Here is a 14,644-nt window from a genome sequence, read left to right as displayed (position 1 = left end):
TCATAGGGCAGGGAGAAGTCTGCTGTGTCCCAGGACAAAACAACAGGGCACCTTCTTTCTGGAAGTTTTAAAAATGTGCTCGAAGGCCAACTGCTCCGATATTGTTGAGAAGTTAAGATAGTGAAAACACTTGGTAGGATGTTCTGCAACCACCAGAAACATTTATAAAGGATGCATAATAATGTGTAAAATGCTTATGTTAAAAAAGACACAATTAAATTTCTAATATGAGCACTATTCTATTTAATAATAGATTAAAAATGTCAACTATGGAAGAAAATTGGGAGAAAAAATAAAAATAAAATACGATGCCAACAGCGGTGGTTTCCCCTCTTCCAGCCATTTTTCTTCGTTTTCCCCAGTTTTGCCAAATGACTTACATTCTGCTTTTTCTTTTTTCCACTTAAAAAGAAATCTTAGTTGTCCTTCCTAGTTGTTGTTTGGCATACATACTACGTGGCAGAGGAGTTAAGAGGAGTAAATGAGCCAACAGATGCACCTTGCCCAGCACCTTGCCCGGCACCATGCCCGGCACCACATCCGCGCTCCCGGAGCGTGTGCAGGGTCGCTAGCTAGGCGTCCCCAATTCGGAGGCACCGGGCCTGAGCCCGAACCCGCCACGCACCTCCCGCCCCCGGCAGACACGCCCCCGGGGCCGACGCTCGGCGGCCGCGCCTTCGCGTGTCGGACCGACTCCGCGCCAGCGAAGCGCAGCGCCCCGCCGGGTCTGCGGACGTGGAGCCCCGGCCGCGCCGCCCCACACGCCCCGGCAGCCTTGCGCGACGTCGCGCGCCCCACGGCCCCGCCCCCGTGATGCAAACCCGGGGGCGGGACCGCGCAGGCCCCTCCCATCGCGGCCTCCGATTGGCTGCCGCGCTGTCACCACGTCGCGGGAAGCTGGCAGGGTGTGTGTGTGTGTGTGTGTGTGTGTATATGTGTGGGGCTTGCTTTGTCATTCGTACCCCCGTCGCGCGCTGACGCGGCCGGCTTGACTGAGCGCTTCAGCGACTGCAGAAGGGACCCCGGCGCTGCTCCCGGTACGCTTCCTTACATAATGACGCGCTGACTGAAGCACATGTCCACGCAGAAACCCCACATGCGGAAAACCCGGGCCTCCCGATTCATACATTGCTAGACGAGAGCCTACAGTGCCACACAGCACGGTGCGCTCTGGTATGGATTGCCACGCAGCGAAGCGCAATCCAATAATCATGAGGCGTACCTTCGCAACAAGGCATAATATAGGATGTTATATTTATAGGGCCTATTTATAAGCCTCTATTTAAATCTTTTCTGATAGGCCCAGCCATGGGTCCAGACACCATAATGATTGGCGCATTCTTCTGTCCTTCAAAGAGGCGGGTTCAAGAGTCCGTTTTGCCTCAGCGGGCCCTGCTATTGGCCGTCAGCGGCGCAGCGGCGCCTTCGATTGGCCCCGCGGGCCGTCCGTCGGGGCCAAAGAGGCGGGGCAGGCGGCTGGCTGGTGCTGGGCGGGCGGGCCCCGGAATTGTCATTTCTTTGTTTCCGAAGGCGGAGGAGGCTCTGAGCCCCCCCTCCCCGTGCCACCCCCTCCCCCCGGGTGCTGGCTCCATGTCTGTGTGACCGGCCCCAGGGGTAGAGTCCAGGCCCGACGCGGGGCGGGCCGGCGGCGGCGGCGGCTGAGGTGAGAGGCGGCGGTGGCGGCGCGGGCACCGGCCCCCCAACGGGAGGATGAAGCGGCGGAACGCCGACTGCAGTAAGCTTCGCCGCCCCCTAAAGCGGAACCGGATCACCGAGGGCATCTACGGCAGGTGAGCGGCGGCGCCCCTTCCGCCGGGCGCGGCCCCGCGGCCCCCAGCCGCCTCCGGAGGGGCCGGTCCCCGTTATGTAACCCCGACTAGGCCGCACGCCCGCGCCGGGGGCTCTCCGGAGGAGCGCGGCCCGGGAGCCGCCGGTCGGCCCGCCGGGGGTCCGCCCCGGGGCTCGGGGCGTGGCGAGGCCCGCGGGCCGGGCGGGAGGGCGCGGCGGGCGCGGGCTGGAGCAGCCGCCTGCCGCCGTTGGCTGCGCCCGGGCCCGCCGGGGGGGAGGGGAGGCGCGCCCCCTCCTCGCCTGGCGCCCCCGGCCCAGCCCGCGGCGCCCGGCCGCCACTCCGGCCCCGACTGACCTCCGCTGGCCGGGGACCCGCTGTGGCTAGGGAGTTTGCGGGTGGGAGCGCGAGGCGCGTGGCCCCTGTGCCCGGGGGAGGGGGACTGACAAAGTTGGGAGCTGACAGCGGCCCCGGCCCCCGGGGGCTGCGGACACCCTGGGCCGGGCCGGGCCTGGCCGCGCCGGCAGCTCTTTGCCTTCTGCTCCCCTCATGGGATCTTAAACTTGGCATCAGGAACCGAAGCTGATACCCCCAAATCATGCCCTGTGGCCCCGCTCCAAACTGGGGCTGATGTCAGTTTTGTCAGCAAACATTATTTTTGACAATGCCAAGCAGATATTTTTCCTCGAACCTTTTAAAAGAGGTTTTCTCCAAACTGAGATTTTCCTCTACCCTCTTTTAAAGCAAAGCAGTGTTCCTTTAAATAGAAATTGAATTCAGACCTCTGGAGAGGACAACAGGTTCATGGGGCAACTCAGGGACTATCATAGTGTCCCCAAGCCGGATTTGTGTACGTCTGTTATTTTCTGGTTCTTTTCAGAATGTTCATTCTCAGTGGTACTTGCCTTGAAAAAAAAAAAAACGATTTCAGTGGAGAAGCAATGAGTTTGTCAAGGAAAATTCTCAGCATGTAGATATAGGCTTAATTAAGTCCTCATGGTGCTTTACAATTTAACTCTTCTAACTGGGACTTAGAGAAACGTGGGAAGTAGCTGATGACACCCAAGTTGCCTTAACATAACTGTACACCTTGCACATGCTGTTGTTTACACATTTGGAATGATTGCTTTCCACAGGCAGCTGACCGATGTAAATAAACATTGGGGGTTTTCTTCAAGTTTAGAAGCATTAAGAAATCAAAAAGTTCTTGGATATACCCTTATGTAATGAACCATAACTCAGTAGGAATAATTCATTCATTCAACAATAAATGTTGAGTGAGCAAGCAGTGTTCTAGGCAGCCAGGATACAGCAGTAGGTAAAACAAAACAAAATACATGCTAAAATCTATCAGACCTGACTATTTTAATGGTAAAAGCAAAAACGATTTCTTCTATAGATTTAATGGGTTCGGAGAAAGATCTCTTCAGGTTACATGTAGTATATATTCTTGAATAAAGGAAGACTTTTTTTTCTTTAGCAGTTGAAAAAGACTTGAACAACTTCACATTACTAGAATAGAAAAAGTGTATTAAACATAGTTGGTAGACTTAGGTCAACTGTGGCATTTGAATGGCTGCTATTTACAGTAACATAAGATGATGTACCTCCATTTATAACAAGAAGATTGAAAGCCCTGTATTATTCACATGTTTTTTGCTGTATTTCAGCTTCTTGTTGTATTTAAACAAATATACCCAGTTTACTACCTACACCATTGTAGCCACTCAGTGTGAATTAATATTGAAGAAGTGAATTCATTGTTTAATGAGGACCCATTATTTTACTGATGGCTTTTGGAAGTTGAACTTTATTACTATAAAGGTTAATGGTAATACTCTATGCAAGTTACTCATTTTCATTTGTAAAATTTTTAAAAACCAGCCATACCTCAGCTCTCAAATCAGTCTGCTCTTTTCTGTTTGGTATTCTTTTAAGTTAAATGTTGATAAAGGAACCTAAATATATTTCGTCCTCTTTCCTGATTGGGGCATTATATATCAAAAGAGTATTTCAGTTCACTTGATTCCTAATTTACATTAAAAAATATTGAACTGAAGAACAAGATTACATTTTTTTCCAATTGTTTTTAAAGAGAGATTTGGAAAATTTCCAGTTATTTCCAAAGCAAGCCAAACAAGTGGGCTAGATATAAATTAGGATGTTTGAGAATTCATGAATATCAAATTTCTGTTCATGATCAAATTTAAGACTACTGAATTGTTTTCATACCATCTATTGCCAATTTTGTTTCTTAGCAAAACAATCTCAATTTTAGTGTTCATTAAACAGAGTTTATCCCCTCCCCCACTGCCCCCCCCCCGCCCCCCCCATGCTGAGTCTGTGTTGACAGTTTTGATAACCACTGTCTACTGTGCCATAGCCTAACCTTTCATAGCTTATTTCATGTTCTCAGCCTGTACAACTTTCTGGGCCTGGAAGGGAGCAGCTGGCTGAAGACAGCACAGGGCTACAGGCTTCAGGAAAGCCAGATTCAGATACAAAATACCAGCTTTGGACACGCAGCATCCACTACTTTGAGCCTCATTTTTCCCATCAGTTAAATAAGTTTTAAGAACTAAAAAAGATGTCTCTAGTTTGTGAAACTCTTTATAAATTCTAGTGTGCTGTGCAAATATTATTTGCCATGTTGTTGCAATCACAGTTTAACATGTATGGCTTATTCTTTTTTTTTTTTTTTAATTTTTTTTAGTTGTTGATAGACCTTTATTTAATTAATTTATTTATATGTGGTGCTGAGATTTGAACACAGTGCTGCACACATGCTAGGCAAGTGCTCTACCACTGAGCCACAACCCCAGCCCCTGGCTTATTCTTTTAAAAAGGCAGGGGAAACTAAAATTCGGTGCAACTATAAACAAAAAATTGAGTAGTCAAAATAAGAAGCCAGTTACTGCTTGGTTTTACTTTTTAAAAATCCTGTTGCTGAGACACTTTTAATCATGGTCTTTAGTCCAGCAACTGTTACTGAAGCGATTGTCAAATGATATTTACTGTGAGTATCATGGCTGTGTTGGAATTCTCTTTTAGGGGAAAGATATAAAAAAAATAATATTAGATATTATATTAGTGCTATCTGCATTTGTATGTATGCCTGTCATTTGAAAATTCAAGCATGCTTTAGAAATGTTATTCCAGTTAATAATCAAGAATAAGATCTTTTGGTGATTTTTTTTTTTTTTTTTCATATTGCTAAGGGCTGAAATTCAGTGTAGTTTTTTAAAAGTCTGAACGAACACAGGTTCAATCATAGAGTAGGCAGTTGGTGTTCAATAAATGTTGAGTGAGCAAATGAATACATGAAAATAAGCTAATCTGTTCCATTCATTAAAAACCTAATTGTTCAGGGAGTTGTGGAAGCTATAGGATTAGACATAGTTCCTCGTCTTCAAGGAGTTTGCTTTCTACTTGGCCATAGTAATACCCTCTTTAAAAAAAAAAAAATGTTAGTGCCTTATAATCATACATAATCGTGGGATACATTATGCTGTATTTGTAAATGTACATAACATAGTTTGATCAAACTCATTTCTGCCATCCCTTTTCTACCTCTCATAATCCCCATAGTAATATTCTTTTAGATTTATACAGTGGTTTAGAGGTTCCAAAGAAGTTTAAGTTTCAGTCAGGTAAAATATTTCTGTTAAGCCACATTTTAGCTTACTGTTTTGGTAGTTAAAACCTGACACATTAACAAGTATATTTTGTCCTGTACTATTTTATGAAGTAAGACAGTTGCCACTAAGTGTGGGAGTATTTTCTAACTCAAATGGGATAGATACTTATCCCATTTGAATTAGAAAATACTGACTTATTAGTATTTTAATAAGTCAGTATTTTCTAACTTATAACTTATTAAAAGTCATCAATAATGAAAAGTCTCCTTAACTATTACTCTTCTGAGGTCCTTGGATTTCCTTGTGATTCTTTGCCCTGGTCTACCTCCACACACAGACACCTGCCACTCCCCCAGCAGCATCTCTTGTAGCAGCAATTCTTTAGGCGAGGTGGGACTGTTGCTGTATAGTGAAGCATAGGGGATTCTTGATACTTCTCCCCACCCCTCATCCCCTGGAACTACTGACTTTATAATAGGAAGAGAAGGAGATAAAAATGTAGTAAGCAGAAGATGGGACAGAAACATTTGTATTAAAAGTATATTCTGAGTCTCTCCAGTTAGAATTATTACTTACACAGCAAATATATTAAGAATTTTAAGTAAGTCCTGTGTTTAGCTTCAGGAAATATTTTATATTTTATATCTTTGTTACTGGTGGTTGAAGGAAGCATACCTTCCATGTAAATTTATGACTACTTCCTGTGCTGATTCTGCTTGTAGTGTTGCCTGAAAGTCATGTTTTCACAGCTTAATGCCTTAAAACTATTTGTAGGAACTTATGACTGCCCTCGGGAATATAATACTTTTCCTCATCTTTACTTCAAGAAGTGTTCTCTGGTCTTTGGGACTCTTCAAAAGTGACATTTTAAAATGATCACATTTGCATCCTCCTCAACTTCCCACTTTTCCTTTTCTAGACCCTTGTCTAAATAATCTGGTCTTTAGAGATTTCACTTGACTGCTTTTCCTGTTTCTTTAATGATGCTTTTTTTTTTTAGCCTGGTTTTAGACTCCTTTGGGCTATGGTTATTAAAGTCACCAGAGGCTGCCTGCCTTGATTGTACACGTGTTCCTCATCGAGAATCCCAGATACCAGTGTTGCAATCTCACAGCCTAAAAGCATTTCAGTAATCATGGTAGGCTTTACCTTCAGCAGTGTTGAACCTGACATGAGAGAGAGATTCTGTATTGTTTTATTATTATTATTATTATTTTTTTTTTGGTACTAGGGATTGAACTCAGGGCTCCTCGACCACGGAGCCATATCCCCAGCTCTATTTTGTATTGTATTTAGAGACAGGGTCTCACTGAGTTGCTTAACGCCTCCCCTTTGCTGAGGTTGGCTTTGAACTCTTGATCCTCCAGAGCAGCTGGGATTATAGCTGTGCCCCACCCCATTTCCATGCCCAGCTGGAAATGTTATTTCTATAAAGTGTTCAATTTGAAATTTTTTTTTTTTAATATTTATTTTTTAGTTTTCGGCAGACACAACATCTTTATATGTGGTACTGAGGATTGAACCGGGGCCGCACACATGCCAGGCGAGCGCGCTACTGCTTGAGCCACATCCCCAGCCCTGAAATTTTTTCTGCAGTGTCATAGTATATTTACAAATTAAGTTTACAAATTGGAAATTTATTAATTAAGATATTGAGTATTTATTCTCATAATGTACATATTCTCACTTTTTAAAGGCTTGGTTCTCTTGGAGGATTAAGGAATTATATGATTTGAATATATATATATATATATATATATATATATATATATATATATATGTGAAGGCATATAAAGAAGAAAATATTTATATAAAGAAGAAAGCATTTAATAGGATAAGAAAGTTGAATATGGTAGATAAACACACAGGCTTTGAAGTCTTAAGGATGTGGGTTCAGATAATACCTCTGCTTCCAGTTGTGTTGTGTGAGCTTGAGCCGGTCATTTACCTATTCTAAGTTTTCTCATTTGTAATACCTGTTTTTATAGGGTAGTTATAAAGCTATAGTAGTCCTTCCTTTCTGTGGTTTTACTTTCCTCAGATTTTTCTCTGTTTTTGGTATAGGCATTGAACCTGTCATCACTTAACTATGAGCCACGTCCCCCCCCCCCTTTTTTTTTTAGAGACAGGTCTGAGTTGCTTAGGGCCTCACTAAGTTTCTGAGACTGGCTTTGAATTCATGATCTTCCTGCCTCAGCCTCTCAAGCCACTGGGATTATAGGCTTGTGCCACTGCGAGGCTATTTTCCTCTGTTTTTTTTTTTTTTTTTTTTTGAGGGCGTACCAGGGATTGAACTCAGGGGCACTTGGCCACCGAGCCACATCCCCAACCCTATTTTGTATTTTATTTAGGGACAGGATCTTACTGAGTTGCTTAGAGAGACCTCACTTTTGCTGAGGCTGGCTTTAAACTTGTGATTCTCCTATCTCAGCCTCCCATGCCTGGCTTACTTTCCTCTGATTATTACCCATAGATACCCCAAATTGGAAGATGTTTAATGAAAAATTCCATAAATAGCCAGTGTTTAAGTTATTCGTAAGTTAACATTGTTTTTATAATTAGTTATTGTTACTTTCTTATGGTGCCTAATTTATAAATTAATCTTTATCATGGGTATATATGAAAAAAACATAGTATGCATAGAGTTAAGTACTATCCAAGGCTTCAGGCATCTACCGGAGATCTTGGAAAGTATACCTAGAAGATGTGGGGGGAATACTGTAATTGAGAAAGGTCACATAAAATACTTGGCATAAGTATGGCGATTCCTTGGAAAACTGAGAGTAGAACCACCATTTGACACAGCTATCCCACTTATAAACAGCATACTACAGGGACACAGCCACATAAATGTTGATAGCAGCATAATTCACAATAGCTAAATTGTGTAACCAACCTAGATGCCCTTCATTAGATGAATAAAGAAAATATGGTGTATGTATACACAATGAAATATTACTTAGCATTAAAAGAGAATAAAATCATGGCATTTGCAGGTACATGGATGAAGTTGGAGAAAATAATGCTAAGTGAAGTTAGCCAGTCCCAATAAAAACAAACGCGGAATGTCTTCTCTGATGTAAGGATGCTGATTCATATGGGGATAGGGGAGAAAGGGAGGAATAGAGGAACTTTAGATAGGGCAAAGGGGAGGGAGGGGAAAGGGGGGGCATATGGGTAGGAAAGATCATGGAATGAGACAGACATCATTAACCTAAGTACATGTATGAAATCACAAATGGTGTATCTTCTTTGTGTTCAACCAGAGACATGAAAAATTGTGCTCTATATGTATAATGTGAATTGAATTGCGTTCTGCTGTCATATATAACTAATTAGAATATATAAAATTTAAAAATAAAAAAAATACTTGTCATACTGCCTTTATCTTTGTAATCTCATTAAAGGCATTAGCTTCAGTTTCTCAGGTGAGGAAACTGAGGTTGCCAGAGGTTTAGTTTCTTGCTAGAGACATATATCTCCTCATTCCAAAGTCTGTCCTCTTTTTGTTTCATTGCTTTGTGTCCCTTCATCCTTTCTAAGTGGTGCTTATGTGTCATAATTTATATGATCCTCTCAAACTCCTTCTACACACAGGGCAAGTGTCATAATGTTCATTTTCCATGTGAAACAATAGGTAGGTATCAGGAGTAGCTTGCCCAAGGCCATTAATCTTTTTTCCTTCTCAAAAAGAGGATCTCTCTCTTATTAAGATTTTAAAAAGTAGACATGGCAGCTCAATGCAAAATATGATCCTGGACCAGGATTAATTTATCTTTCACTATAAAAGAAATTTAGTGAGGTAATTACTGAAATTTGAATAAGGTCATATATAAATCATACTGCTATATTAATGTTAATTTCTTGTTTGTTTGTTTTTTTATATTTATTTTCTTTTTAGATTAGGATTCTTTTTTTTATATTTATTTTTAGTTTTAAGTGGACACAGTATCATTATTTTACATCTATGTGGTGCTGAGGATGGAACTCTGTGCCTCAAGCATACTACACAAACACTGAGCCACAACCCCATCCCCAATTTCTTGGTTTTGATAATTGTGGTCCCATTGGAGAATGCTCTTGTTTTGGAGAAATTTAGGGATAAAGTAGCATTACATCTACAATTTATTTTCAAATAATTCAGGAAACATATGTAAACATATATAGGGAGAGAATGTTAACAAATTTGAATGTCTTACCATTTGTGGAATCTGGGTGAAATGTATAGAGGAATTCTTACAGTCCCAAAGTTATTTCAGAATGAAAAGTTGAAAAGAAGTATCATATGCTTGTTAAAAAACAAGTAAAAGCAGTATGATGATACAGAAGAATAATGTGGAAGCCCTTAGTAGTTCTGTCTTTGCATAGTTTTTGTTGTATGACTTATAAATATAGGGTTTTTTCTCTATATAAACAAACGTATATTTCTTACTTGACAAAAATAGGCTTCTATTTTACATGTTCACTTCTTTATATAGAGATTCACCATAAAAACATCACAGGTTTCCATGCAGAATGAACACAGTTCTTTGTGGTCGGTCTCCTAACTTGTCTTTCTGTGCTTTTTCAACAGTTTCCTGTAGCCTGTTAGAGTTCCCTGTTCCTCAGATTTTTTTCCTATAAAATAACAATAACTATCTCGCCTACTTCACAGTTGTGGAGATAAAAATGAGATAATTAATAAAAAAGCATTTGGGAAAGATTACAAGTGTGATTAAAAATGTAAGGTATTGTTAAGTAGATTATCACTATCAATGATAATAATATTTGATTCACTTTTGAAGTGAATTTCAAATATTTATACAATGTTGACACAGCTCTTTTAGGGCCTGAGCATTGCTTTTATTTTTATTTTTCTATTTTGTTTCTTTATCTCTCCCCATCCTAAGCCCCATAGACTTCACACTGTTAAAAGTATTTTTGGCTGGGTGGGTTGGCTACACTCCTGTGACCCCAATGATTTGGGAAGCTGAGGCCAGAGGATTGCAAGTTCAAGGTCAGCCTGAGCAATTTAGTGAGGACCTAAGCAACTTAGTGAGACTGTCTCAAAATAAAAAATAAAAAGGGATGGGAATGTGGCTCAGTAGTTAAATTCCCCTGGATTCAATCCCCAGTATCAAAAAAAAAAAAAAAAAAAAAAAAAGAAGAAGAAGAGGAAGAAAGTATTTTTGAAGCAGAAATTCTAAAATTCCAAACTTTCCTCTTAGATTAGGTTATAATACATTGCTATACTTGGTATCCCTGTAGTATGTATAGTCCTTTATAAAAATACTATATCACAAAATTCTTATAAACTTTTAAAATTTATTCCCATTCTGGGTAACTTTTTTCTTTTGTTTCACATTGTTATATTAGTCGTTGCAGTGGCTGTTTAGGTATTTGTGTCTGTGTGTGCAGGCATGTGTCTGTGTGTTTGTGTGTGTTTGACTCTAGAAAGGCTTCCTTTGTAGGAGGCTTAAAATAGAAAAAAGATATATAGAATAGCTTGGATCATCTCAGCCTGCTCCCCTTTTCTGGATTGTACACCAGGATATATGCTTTCAGACTACAGCAGTGGTTCTACTTTTTATTTTTTTAATATCTTTATTTTGTTTATTTATTTTTTGTGGTGCTAAGGATGGAACCCAGGGCCTCACATGTGCAAGGCAAACGCTCTGCCACTGAGCCACAACCCCAGCCCTGTTCTACTCATTTTTATTTAGAGGCTCGCACACAATTATCCATAATTCAGATTTCTCAGAAAATTGTTTTGTTTTTGTTTTAGGACCTTACTTAATGCTCTTAAAAATAACTGAAGCTGGGCTGGGGTTGTAGCTCAGTGGTGGAACACTTGTCTCGCATGTGTGAGGCCCTGGGTTCAATCCTCAGCACCACATAAAAATGGATAAATAAAAATAAAGATACTGCATTTATCTACATCTAAAAAAAAATGTATTAAAAACCAAACAAACAAACACAACTGAAGCCAAGCTGGGCACGGTGGCACAGACTCATATCCCAGGGACTCAGAAAGCTGAGGCAGGAAGATTGTAAGTTCAAGGCAAGCCCCAGCAACTTCGTGAGACCCTGTCTCGGAATAAAAAATAAAATGGACTGGTGATGTAGCTTAGTGGTAGAGCACCTTTGGGTTCAGTCTCCAGGACTACCCAAAAAAGATCGAGAACCTCAAAGAGCTTTGGTTTTTAATCTATCGATATTTATTGTATTAGAAATTAAAATGACAAAGATTGAAAATATTTATTAGTTCATTTAAAAATCACAATGATGAACCCATGAGAAAAGAAGTGTGATTTTATGTTTTTCTGTACCTCTTAAATTTCTGGTTTACTAAAGGATACTTTGAGAACCATTGCTGGAGTCAGACCCAGTAGCAGGTAGGCCAAATGGGATGATAGTCTGGCACCCAGAATAAGGCTGATTACATTTGTTTCTTTCTAGTGAGGAACAGGCAGAACAGATTGGAAGCGGGTGCATGGTAATCCTTCAGGCAGATGCTGTATTGATATTTTTGTTGCTGTATTTGTTGTTTTGATCAGACACCCTCTTAGTCACCTCTGCATCATCTCTTCTGTTTCATTTTAACTGTGCACATTGATAAAAGCCCTGTTGGTCCTAAACTCTTCTACATTGCAGGTCATTCATTCAACAAGAATTGTTGGGGGAAAGAAGTTCAAGTTCCTGTAATGTAGTGTGCTAGCTGCTGTGCTGGGCACTGAAGGTATGAAGTAGGGAACACAATGGCCAGATCATTTTGTTTGTGTAGACTTTACATCTAAACAGCTAATTATACAAAATAGTATTTAATTTTAATTGATTAAATACTTTTATAGTACAGGATGCTCTGTGAGCATTTAATGGGGTCCCAGTATTTATTTTGGGGCCAGTAATGCTTTTTTGAGGAAGTGATATGATACTCATGCTGTGTGCTGAAGGATGAGCAACAATGGAAGTTATTCTTTTATATTTATTTGTACTTAGATGGGATCTTCTCTGTGATTCAGAAAGAATTGTAGAAAAATGGAAGAACTGACCCTGAACAGTTTCTGGTTGAGGGAAGGATGGTGAACAGTTTGGAGATAAGTACTGATTATCTGTACTGATTGTCTTCTTTCTGAGACATGGAATTTAATGGAAGTTCCATGACAGCTTGAAGTTGCCTTAATCCATTTCCTTTTGCTCTAACTGAATACTTGATACTGAGTAATTTATTTAACAACAGAAATTTATTTCTTATGGTTGTGGAACATAGTTCTAGCATCTGTTTGGCATCTGGTAAGGGCCTTCTTGCTGTATCATAACTGCTCAGGTCTCTCTTTTCTCCTCCTCTCCCCTCCTCTTCTTCCTCTTCCTTTCTCCCCTCTCTCACTTTCTTCCTCCTTCTCCTCTTCCTTCACACAGTCTCACTTTGTTGTCCAGGCTGGCCTTGAATTTGTAATCCTCCTGCCTGAGCCTCCCAAGTAGCTGGGATTACAGGCAAGAGCCACTAATCCTGGCTCTTCCTCTTGTCCTAAAGGCATCAGTCCTATCACAGGGTTCCCATCCTGATGAGTTTATCTAATCCCAAATACTTTCCAAAGGCTCCACTTCCAAATAGCATCTGGTATGTGAATTTAAGGATTAAATCTCAACATGAATTTCAGGGAGATTTTCAAACTATGGCATGGAACTTGTGTTTTTCTCAAATTTTAATGTATGCATAAATGGCTTAGAGGTCTGGTTAAAATACAGGCTTAGATTAAATAGGTTTGGAATGGGCCCTGAAATTCTGCTTTTCTAAACAGTTTATACATAATGATGATGCTGGGTCATGAACTATACTTTGAGTAGCAAGACTGTGTAATTACATCAGCCCACGTGAAACTTTAGCATGAGTATAAGACATATAAGGGGCTGGATAAATATTCTAGAGATGATGTCCAGTAGGAAGAGGTATTGGATAAGAGATAAGACAAAGCAGCTGGGTGTAGGAAGTATCTTGCCATATACTGAATGCTAAAGGTGATTTACAGTTGCCATTACCAAGAGGTCAGGAAAGCTAGGATTGAGATAGATGGCTACTAGTACAGTCAGTGAAATATTCCACAGGCTTATTTCTGTGGTGAGGACCAAGTGAACTAAATGGCCATTAGTCTGTGTAGGGAAAAGGTCAGGTACTGAGGATTGATGGCCTTCTTATGGTAATTATGTGGGCTCCAGAAAATGATGTAGGTGACAAGCAGCTAGAGATACTGAAGAGAAGGTACACTTTACTTGGAAAAAGAAGAATGTTCATTACCACTTCATATTAATCATAGATTATTAATCTGTAGATGGAGAGTATTACTCAACAAATTCAGGCAAAAAAATGGTTGTAAGTAGCACGATAGGAATAGAATAAAAAAATTTATAGAAAATATCCACTTTGAAGACTTGACACCATAAGCCTAATAATTGCATTTGCCCTTTCTTTATTTCATTGGCATTCAGAATAGTTTACAAGACCACCAAAAGATATTACTGGCCTGCCCTGTTTCAATATATAATTTTGAAGAATAATTTTTTTTTTTGCGGTTAGTCTTTATTATTATCATTATTAGCAAATTTACTTGAATTTGGAGACTCAAAATAATATCAAGTTAGCCATAAGTCATATGAACCATATAAAAGTATATTTAATTATATCTTCTTCATGGCTTAAAAGAAATATTTTGAAATTCCGTAATGGTTTAAATTCCCCTGTGGAATATCATCACTTTGGATTTGGCAAAATCTTAGAACCTTCAGAATTTGGATGGAGAAGGATTAGTCAGGGTTTCTACACTGATGAGCAGTCATTTTAGATTACTATCTTTTAACTTTTTATATGTACCTACAGAAGGATAAACATGGTTTTCTGATGTAAAAAGCTAAATGAATACTGAATCAGGCAGCTTTCTTAAATTTTCTAAAACTCTTTTAAGATTGAAATGATTCAATAGAATTTAAGATTATTTCTTGAGAAAATCAGCTTTGTTAATTAGGTTGTCTTTTGATTTTAGAAGTAGGCCTACCTGAAAGGGGAGCCTGGGGAAAGCTGAGGGTGTGGCATATGTTTGTAAATGATCAGGTTTCCTTATTAGATATTTTTACTTCTAAACTAAGACTCATTAAGAACTAGGAGTCTAGAACATCAAAAGTATAAAAGCAGTTGCTTGAGCAATTAAATGTATAAGAAACCCCTCACCTTGAAGTTACAAAATTG

At 40.2% G+C, this 14,644-nt stretch overlaps 1 protein-coding gene across 1 annotated transcript in view; it reads left to right on the top strand.

Moving 5' to 3' along the window:
- Positions 1–1,509: 1,509 nt before the first annotated feature.
- The window catches only part of Maco1 (macoilin 1), a 63,233-nt gene continuing 50,098 nt past the window's right edge, over positions 1,510–14,644 (top strand). The window contains exon 1 of the mRNA XM_076861014.2: positions 1,510–1,790. Within this exon, the coding sequence (XP_076717129.1) occupies positions 1,711–1,790 (80 nt within the window). The 5' untranslated portion in view covers positions 1,510–1,710. The remainder of the gene's footprint in view (positions 1,791–14,644) is intronic.

The sequence above is a fragment of the Callospermophilus lateralis genome, chromosome 7, assembly GCF_048772815.1.
Source record: "Callospermophilus lateralis isolate mCalLat2 chromosome 7, mCalLat2.hap1, whole genome shotgun sequence".
Classification (NCBI taxonomy): domain Eukaryota; kingdom Metazoa; phylum Chordata; class Mammalia; order Rodentia; family Sciuridae; genus Callospermophilus; species Callospermophilus lateralis.
Note: the sequence above shows the minus strand (reverse complement) of the source record. Positions and strands in the feature narration are given on the sequence as shown.